The 10,749-nt window shown below is 36.2% G+C and overlaps 1 protein-coding gene across 1 annotated transcript in view; it reads left to right on the plus strand.

Moving 5' to 3' along the window:
• The window catches only part of LOC112665386 (uncharacterized), a 63,102-nt gene extending 61,798 nt beyond the window's left edge, over window positions 1-1,304 (plus strand). Inside the window, exon 16 of the mRNA XM_025455070.3 lies at window positions 509-1,304. Coding sequence (XP_025310855.3) covers window positions 509-528 — 20 coding nt within the window. The 3' untranslated portion in view covers window positions 529-1,304. The remainder of the gene's footprint in view (window positions 1-508) is intronic.
• The last annotated feature ends 9,445 nt before the right edge of the window (window positions 1,305-10,749 follow it).

A 10,749-nucleotide genomic window follows, 5' to 3' on the forward strand; every position in this document is an offset into this window, starting at 1 on the left:
AACTAATAAAAAGGAAAGAAACAAAAAAAAAAGAAAAAGAAAAGAAAGAAGAAAGGGGAAAAATCACAGAGAAGGCAGAATACAAAGATCAATATGATACTTTTCTCTGTGTCTAACTTTCTGAGAATCTGTATTAGGTATTGAATAGAATGGGTTTGTTCTCAATCCCAAATAAACAGTACTCATTTCAGTACTAAATCCAGAGGAAGGTAGTACCCTTTTACTTTTTTGCAGACGAGTAGAAAGTATATTCTATGCAGGCCCTCAGTTCCAAAGAAAATGTGAAAAGGACAAAGTTGTTTGTCCAATCTTGGGTACTAAATTTATTAATCTGAAAATTTTATTTTCTGGTCATTAAGGAGTGTAAGTGATAGATAAAATAAGATTATAGCTGACACGTTGTGTTTTGGCGACAGGCAGACAGACAGGCAGACGCAAAATAAGATTATAGCATTTTAAAAATGTTGCTCTGCCCTTGATTACAGCCAGTGTTTGTGCTTCCTCCTAGGGCAACATGTAAACATCTAGCTTTTGCCCCCTCAAATGCTCTGGATTGGAGAAAAATAATGATGCAATCTGAAGGTGTTCAAAAACAATTTTTACAAGAAAGATCAACATGATAATACCAAAAGTTGTGACATGCATAATTAGTATCTTACAAGGAGGGGGAAATGATGAGCACAGAGTATTTGAAGAATTAATGGCTGAAGCGACTTCAAATTTGTTAAAAAAAACACCAAGTTAAATTCAGGAAACCAAGCAAAATCTTAATAAAAAAATAAAAACTAAATCACAAGTGGGCACATTGTAGACATATTTCTGAAGCCGATTAACAGATATTAAAAGCAATAGGAGAATAACAACACTTTCTATGCCTACACACTCGTTACATATAATGAAATTTAGGAGGTAATAGAAGATTCATCTCAAGTAAAAAACCCTGCCAACCCAGAATTCCATATCATTAATGGTCTTCCAGAATGAGTGTAAATGATATTTTCAAACAACTACTCAGAACATCTATCACCAGCAGGCCTGCAGTGCAAGAAGTGCTAAAGGAAGGAAATTTCCCAGGTTCACATGTAATAGTTTCATTTGGAAACTGGGTCTTTGGGAAGGCATGAGGACATGTAAAGTTATAAATATTGAGGTACATATGGAAGACAATCTTCTGCTAATTTCTTTGCATTGTGCTTGACCATTGAAAGCAAAGTTTGCAAATTTCTTCCAGTGTTTACCATGTATGTAAGATGTGATATATGTGACAACTTTACACCATAATGGAAAGAAGAGGTGATCAATAAACCTGCTCTGTACAAGATTTCTTAAGCTGCACAATTAATTCCACTTGGACTTGTGAAAAGTTGAGTGTGTAGTGTAATGTTCGAACAACCCCTAAAACTGTAATGTAAACATGGATAGCCTAGAAGCCAATAAACTAATTGAAATAGAGTTCTAAAAAATACTCAAATAATCACAGAGAAGGCAGCACAGAGTGCACAAGGACAAAATAAATTATAAATCCACAAGGATGTAATTTTGGAATTAACAATTATATAATAGGAATATTATCTATATGATGACATAAGAATTCTATCCCAATTCTTACTTTTCCAATTCTTCACCATAGTATATGTTAACTAACTTAAGGTAGTATTCCTTTGGCAGATTAAATTTAGGCTGCCTTCCCTTGAAATAGATGTAGTATTTTCCAGACTATGAAAAAAAGTTTTAAAAAAATCTTTCTCATTTTTAAATTTCCAGATATATATTAGTACATAAAAATAAAGCTCCAGAGTTTCATCCACATAACCATTGCCATTATCTTCTTCAAAGAAAACAAACAAACAAAATTCCCTACATGTACCATTTATCACAAGCAAAATTATTTCCTAGACTTTAGTGATCATGTTGCTGAAGAACAACTTCTACAGTTGTTCTCAACCCAGGCCATATAGGATTTGGAAACTATGATCAAAATTGAAAACCAAGCAAAAAACAAACAAACAAAAAAAGTAAGAAGAAGAAAAGAAAAAGAAAACAAAAAATCCAAATGATGGAATTCTTGAATATGGATTATAAAATTCTAATATGTAGAATGAATCAAAGTATAAGGGATACAGATGGACTACCTAATAAGAAGTTAGTGTCTGAGGGTTGGGTGATGGGAAAAACCCAGAGAAATTTGAAAAAGTAAAAAAGAGGAATTCTAGAAATGAAAAAAAAAGCATTTAAATGAAAAATCGATGGAATGATAAAGAACAGATTAAAAAGAATTAGGAAGAAAGTATCTGAATTGAAAGAACTAGAGACAAGAGAAAAGGAGGTAGAGACAATAAAAGATACTCAAGTGTACTGAGCCACCCAAGCATCCCCTATTTCTTTGGTGTTCATATGTCACTGTAGTGAACTAATGTCACTGTGGGGAACAGGCTGTAGAGCCTATCCGAGAACTGAATCTCATGGTGCTGGCCACACTGGGGGAATGGGAGGTCATGAGTCTGCACACTAACTCTTTACCACATTGTTCTCCAGATACAGCTCCTTTGCTCCCCCCTCCTGGAGTCCATAGCCTATTCTTTTACCTTTTGAAGTAAACGTGTTTTTCTCTGCTTCCAAAAGTTAATAATTCCTATAGCCAACCTGTTAGCTCTCTTAATAAAAACTGGAGAGGACAAAGCCTTGGGGTCCAAGTCCGAGTCTGATTGGAGTCCAAGTCTTTGTCCCCCTGTCCCCCAGATTAAATTCAGCGAAACTCCAGGTCTTTCTTCATGTCATCGCCTTGGACTATGTTAGATCTGTGGCATGTCACTAACTTGTGTTTTAAAAGTCTACAGTTTCAGGGGCTTCTACTTGACCCTTTAACGTGGGTTGGAAGTAAATGACTCCACACGGATTTTTTTCAATTGGGAAGGGCGGGGCAAGATGACAGAAGAGTAGGGTCCCCAAGTCACCCGTCCCCACCAATTTACCTAGATAACTTTCAAATCATCCTGAAAACCTATGAATTTGGCCTGAGACTTAAAGAGAGAATAGCTGGAATGCTACAGTGAGAAGAGTTCGTGCTTCTATCAAGGTAGGAAGACGGAAAAATACATAAAAAAGCATCCAAGGGAGGGGGGGCCCACGAGGAGCCGGACTAAGGCCGCGGGCGAGAGCCTCCAGGACAGGAGAGCCGCTACCGGAGAAGCAGGAACTTTACCAATCTTCCCAGTCAGAAAGGCGCTCCCAGGGAGCTCGGGCAGGGCCCAGGAGGGGCAGTGGAGCCCCCAGGTTCCCAGGGGCACTAACAGGGGGTGCGCCCAGGGGAGAGCGTGCCACACACCGCAGGTCGAGCTCCCTAAAGGGCTGGAGCCCAGGGCGGCGGGACCCGGGAGCAGTTCCGATGGCTGATCGGGTGGCGGCTCCGTGGGGAGGGGCTGCGCGGCCCCAGGAACGGGCTTCCCGCAGCGCAGACCCAGGAGCCCAGGGCCCTGGGGGACACAGTCCAGGATCTGGTGCTCCCCTTGGGACAGGGAGAGGCCAGGAGGACACAGGATAGGGAGGGCGCTCCTTCCCCGGGTGCCCCCGAGCTGTGCAGGTCAGCAGCCCGGCCCCCAGGGCATCCAGGCCTCTGCGGACTGGGAGCTGCAGTAGTTACTGCGGGAGCTGATTCCAGGGCTGGAAGGCTGGCCGCTGCCACTGTTGTTCCTCTGTGTCACTTTGTGCCTGGGACAGAGCGGGCTGCCAGTGAGCAGGAGCCTCACAGGATAAACAGCTCCCACTGAGCTGTGCACCTGGAAGGGCGTGGGGCAGCTCCCCCAGGTGCACACACCTGAGAATCAGTACAGCAGACCCCTCCCCCAGAAGACCAGCTGGAAGGACAGGGGAAGAGCAGGTTCTTGACCGAGCAGTGCTGGAAAACTCCAGGGGAAGTCGAGGGACTTACAGTATATAGAATCAGAGGATAACCCTCCTTGTTTTTTTCTTGTTTTCTTTTGTTTTTGTTTTTAACTTTTGTTGTTTGTTTTCCCTTTTTTCCTCTTTATTTTTCCTTCTTTTTTCTAGTATAACTTGTTTTTAGAAACTCTGCACTGAACAAAATGACTAGAAAGAACTCACCACAAAAGAAAGAATCAGAAATAGTACTCTCTCCCACAGAGTTACATAATTTGGATTACAATTCGATGTCATAAAGCCAATTCAGAAGCACAATTATAAAGCTACTGGTGGCTCTGGAAAAAAACCATAAAGGATTCAAGAGAATTCATGACTGTAGAATTTAGATCTAATCAGGCTGAAATTAAAAATCAACTAAATGAGATGCAATCCAAACTGGAGGTCATAATGATGGGGTTTAATGAAGTAGAAGAACAAGTGAGTGACACAGAAGATAAGTTGATGGCAAGGAAGGAGCTGAGGAAAAATGAAAAAAACAAAAGATCATGAGGATAGGTTAAGGGAAATAAATGACAGCCTCGGAAGAAAAAATCTACTTTTAATTGGGGTTTCAGAGGGTGCCAAACATCTCTAAAGTAACAAGAGCTTTAAACGATACACTGGACCAGACGGATTTCACAGATATTTACAGAACTTTAGATCCAAATGCAACTGAATACACATTCTTCTCAAGTGCACATGGAACTTTCTCCAGAATAGACCACATACTGGGTCACAAATCAGGTCTTAACCAATAATAAATGATTGGGATCGTCCCCTGCATATTTTCAGACCATAATGCTTTGATACTAAAACTGAAGCACTAGAAGAATTTTGGAAGAAATTCAAACACATGGAGGTTAAGAACCATCCTGCTAAAAGATGAAAGGGTCAACCAGAAAATTAGGGAAGAATTAAAAAGATTCAAGGAAACTAATGAGAATCAAGATACAACCATTCAAAATCTTTGGGATACAGCAAAAGCAGTCCTGAGGGGGAAATACATCGCAGAACAAGCATCCATCCAAAAACTGGAAAGAACTCAAATACAAAAGCTAACCTTGCACCCAAAGGAGCTGGACAAAAACAGGAAATGGATCCTACACCCAGCAGAAGAAGAGAATTCATAAAGATTCGAACAGAACTCAATGAAGTAGAGACCAGAAGAACTGTGGAACAGATTGACAAAACCAGGAGTTGGTTCTTTGAAAGAATTAATAAGATAGATAAACCATTGCCAGCCTTATTACAAAGAAGAGAGAAAAGACTCAAATTAATAAAATCATGAATGAGAAAGAGGAGATCACCACCAATACCAAGGAAATACAAACGATTTTAAAAACTTATTATGAGCAGCTATACGCTATTAAATTAAGCAGTCTAGAAGAAATGGACGCATCTCTGGAAAAAGACAAACTACCAAAACTGGAACAGGAAGAAATAGAAAACCTGAACAGGCTGATAACTAGGGAGGAAATTGAAGCAGTCATCAAAAACCTCCCAAGACACAAAAATTCCCAGGGGAATTCTATCAAACGTTTAAAGAAGAAACCATACCTATTCTACTAAAGCTGTTCGGAAAGATAGAAAGAGATGGAGTACTTCCAACCTCGTTCTATTTGGCTGGCATCACCCTAATTCCAAAACCAGACAAAGACCCCACCAAAAAGGGAGAATTATAGACCAATATCCCTGATGAACATGGATCCAAAAGTTCTCAACAAGATACTAGCCAATAGGATCCAACAGTACATTAAGAAAGTTATTCAGCATGACCAAGTGGTATTTATCTCTGGGATGCAAGGCTGGTTCAACACTCGTAAAACAATCAATGTGATTCATCATATCAACAAGAGAAAAAACAAGAACCTTATGATCCTCTCAATAGATGCAGAGAAAGCATTTCACAAAATACAGCATCCATTCCTGATCAAAACTCTTGAGAGTGTAGGGATAGCTACTAAAACTGAAACAGGAAGAAATAGAAAACTTGAATAGACCAATAATCAGTAATGAAATTTCATCAGTAATCAAAACAAACAAGTTTATAGGCAAATTCTACAAAAACACTAAAAATAATTAATCCATATTCTTCTCAAACTGTAAGGCATTTCCTCCTTCTTTCTCTCTCTCTTTCTCTCTCTCTTTCTTTCTCTTTCTTTTCTTTCTTTCTTTCTTTCTTTCTTTCTTTCTTTCTTTCTTTCTTTCTTTCATCTTTCTTCTTTCTTTCTTTCTTCTACCATTCCTCCAATGTGGTGTTTGGACTCACAATACCAAGATCAAGGGTCACATGCTCTGCAGATTGACCCAGCCAGGCATCAAAAAATAGAAAAGAAAGAAAAATGACCAAATTCATTCTATGAGGCCAGTATTACCCTGATACTCCAAACCTGCTAAAGATTCCACTAAAGAAAGAGGACTATACTCCAGTATTCCTGATGAACATGGATATAGATTTTCTCAATACAATGTTAGCAAACCATATCCATCAATACATTAAAGGAATCATTCACCATGGTAAATTATTTCTCAGTTGGAAGGGTGGTTCAATATTTGCCAAGGAATCAAGGTGACATCACATAATAAAAGAAGGGATAAGAATCATACAATCATTTCAATACATGCAGAAAAAGCATTTGACAAACTACAGTTTCATAAAAACCATTCATAAAAATTCTCAGTAACATAAGGAAAGAGGAAACATATCTCAACATCATAAAGGCCATATTAGCTGTGAAAAACCCACAGCTAATATCATCATCAATGAGGAAAAACTGAGAGCTTTTCCTCTATCATCAGGAACAAGACAGGAATGTACTCTTACCACTGTTATTTAACATATTACTGGAAGTCTTATAGCAATTAGACAGCAAAATTAGACAACAAAAGGAAATAAAAGGCATTCAAATCAACAAAAAAGAAATAAAACTTTCACTATTTTCAGATGACATGATACTCCCTATAGAAAACCAAAAAAGAGTCTACGGCCATACCACCCTGAACGCGCCTGATCTCGTCTGATCTCGGAAGCTAAGAAGGGTCGGGCCTCGTTAGTATTTGGATGGTAGAAAACCAAAAAGACCATACCAAAAAATGGCTAGAAACCCATTAACAAATTTTGTAGTCTTGGGATACAAAGCTAATATACAAAATTGTGCTGTATTTCTATACACCAATTATGAAGCAGCAGAAAAAGAAATTAAGGAATCAATCCTACTTATAATTACACCAAAAATGATAAAATACCTGAAAACAAACCTAGTCAAAAGGAGAAAGACTTATACTCTGACAATTATAAAATACTGATGAAAGAAATAGAATAACACAAAGAAATGGAAAGATATTACATACCCATGGATTCAAGGTACAAATATTGTCAAAATGTCTATATTATCTGAAACAATCTACAGATTTAATGCAACCCCAATCAAAATACAAAATACCAATAGCACTTCTCACAGAGCCAGAACAAATAATCCTAAATTTGTATGAAACCACAAAAGACTCTGAATAGCAAAGTAATCTTGAAAAAGGAAAGTGAAGCTGGAGGCATCATAATTCTGAACTTCAAGTTATATTACAAAGCTAACAGACACATGAAAAGAGGCTCAACCTCACTCATTATCAGAGAAATACAAATTAAAACTACAATGAGATATCACCTCACACAATCAGAATGGCTAAAATGAACAACGCAGGTAACAGCAGATGCTCGCATGGGTGTAGACTAAGGGGAACCCTCTTGCATTGTTGGTGGGAATGATAATTGGTACAGCCATTCTGGAAAACAGTATGGAGGTTCCTCAAAAAATTAAAAATAGAACTTACCTATGACCCTGTAATTGCACTACTAGGTATTTACCCAAAGGAAACAAAAATATTGATTAAAAAGGATACATGTCCCGATGTTTATAGCAACATTTTCCACGATAGCCAAAAAATGGAGCAGCCCATGTCCACTGATTGATTGATGAATGGGTAAAAAATATATGAGATTTTATATATATGTAACATATATTCATAAAATATATATTCATAGTATATATATTCATATGATATACATGAATATTACTCAGCCAGTAAAGAAAATCTTGCCACTTGCAATACTATGGATGGAGCTAAAGAGTATTATGATTCTAAGCAAAATAAGTCAGCTAGAGAAAGACAAATACCATATGATTTCCCTCATATGTGGAATTTAAGAAACAAAATAAAGGAGCAAAGGGTAAAAAAGATAGAGGGAGGCTAAGCAAGAAACAGTCTTAACTGTGGAGAACAAACTGATGGTGTGGGGCTGGATTAAATGCATGATGGAATTAAGAGTGGACTTCTTGCAGTAGTGTTGTATGGAAGTGTTGAATCACTATACTTTACACCTGAAATTAATATTATATTGTAAGTTTACTAACCAGAATTTAAATGAACACTTAAAAATAAATAAGTGATATTAATTATAGCATCAGAAACATAGTCAACAATATTGTTATATCTTTGCATGGTGACAAATGGTAACAAGCTATACAGTGGTGAATATTTCATAATGTATATAAAGTTTGAATCACTATGTTGGACACTGGAACTAATATAATATTGTATGTGAATTATGCATCATTAAAAATAAAATTGTCACCCAGTGTTGCAAAGAAAAAGGGAAACATACAGATCAATAGAAACATAGATGCAAAAAATAAATAAATAATTGCATTTTAAAAGTACTTTTTCTGCCTCCTCAATTTTTCTAAAAATCTAAAAATACCTTCATCTTTATAACTGAACTCTACTTCTGAAACTAATGATACACTAAATGCTAATTAACTGAATTTAAATAAAATAACATTTTAAAAATTTGCCTTCATCTTCCCTTATGTAGTTAGGCTTTTGTCATTTAGAAGAAATATTTCTATTCCTATACAACTAGTTATCATGGGAGGATGAATCAATGAATATTTGAGTAATTACTTAATATTTAAATCTCTGCCATGGTGTTATTGTTCAATATTTTTTGATATCCTTCCCAGAAATGTATTCTATTCAGCAGAAATCTAAATAATTTATTTAAAGATAATATAATTGAATGCAGGCGTATTAAAAACTAAGGCTGAAAAATAGAGAAGTTTGGAAATTGATGTCATTGTGACAGTGACAATAAAGTTGAAAATGGAAGTCTTCGGAATTAGTGTCAAATACCAGTACATCCCTGTTACTGGGATGATGATTTTAAAGTATTTTCAGTATAATAGAAGTGATATAGCAAGGGCACAAGAAAGAAGTATGTGATGATAATTTAGCAATCTTATCTCAAATTAAAACTTAAACATCAAAGACACTTCTCACAAGGTCTAGATTCTCAGTGTTTGTGATACGGATGAAAGTTAATGAACAGCCTGGGTGGTCAAGTCTCTGACCCCAATATCATCTGGAATATAAAAATTTCTCAGAGACACATGCCAATTAAATGACACAATAAAATCTGAAAACTGCTACATTCTGGAGGTGTGTGATGAGATAAAGTGTCTTCAAAATAGCCCAAGTGTAAGAATTTCCTGTTCAAATTTTAAGTGACACATTGATAAGAAATCAACTTTTTCCACTATTACCTCACTCTGAGCTCTCACAGGGTCGGCAGTCTGTGAAGACCACAGATATTACCTGTTTACAAGAGTAACAAGGTCTCCTACTGGAAGATGCATGACTTTCTGGCCAACAGAAGGTATGTAGCTCTACTGCCCTGTCTCTCTAATAGCCAACTTTTAGTGGGAGATTTCAAATGCTAGATGGGATGTACTCGAGGTATAATTAATATACAATCAAATCACAAAGAACGTTGGTATTTTTATTCCAACAATTCAGGGTGAAAAATAAGAATAAATATGAAATATCTTAGAAAATTTCTTAAAGTATTTAAAATATTACCTATGGTGAAGTAATCAAGTGTATACAAACACACATAGCTGGGTCTATAAATCAATATAAAGTCAAGTGAAATCGCATAAGCATCATGATAAGAAACAGTTAATTTTGGATTTGTCATCAGTCTAGATATAATTACATGTAAGATTTGATATTTAGCTCAGGCTTTAAAAATGAACTCTTAAAATGAATTCATCAAAGAGTGAGGTAAAACATTATTCCTCATACACTTACTTATGTAAATGAAAGCAGTTTGGTTTTCTATAAAAAGCAGGAAGAAGTTCCTTCTGTAAAATGCTACTTTAAATTTAACTATAAATAGTCAAAAACTTTTTTAAAAACTGAGGAAAACTTGGCCAACAAAAGTCCATACTGAAAGGTACTACTGTCTAATGAGTTATGTTGCCTCATCTAAAGAATATAAATCAGTAATTATAAAGTGGCTATTATGTTAAAATTAAAATAACTAATATATAATTGAGTTTATGAAAGCCAGATTGAATATTAAGTGATGTATATAGATTATAAATTACACCTTTTTACTCCAATTTTAGATTAGTAAACTAAATTGCTAGACATAAAGTAAGTTTTTAAAGATCACATTTTGTAAATTTGAGAGCCAGAAGTAATTCTAGATCTCACTGACTTCAAAACTCATTGGTGGAATTATTAACTTACATTTATTTGATTTGTTAAAATTGCTTACACAACCAAAGCTACCCTCATAACCTAGGACAGTCATAGGATCTTTCTGAAAGTTTGTAACATCAGTGTTCTTCCATAAAGGATCTACATTTTTATTTATCATTTTATAGTTTCATATTTTGCCATTAATACCAATTTCTGGTGTTAAGTGAGTAGTTTTCAAAACATGGTTTTTGTTATTTTGTTTCAATATTGTTAAGGTTTGGGATAAGTTTA

The sequence above is a fragment of the Canis lupus genome, chromosome 27, assembly GCF_003254725.2.
Source record: "Canis lupus dingo isolate Sandy chromosome 27, ASM325472v2, whole genome shotgun sequence".
NCBI classification, from domain to species: domain Eukaryota; kingdom Metazoa; phylum Chordata; class Mammalia; order Carnivora; family Canidae; genus Canis; species Canis lupus.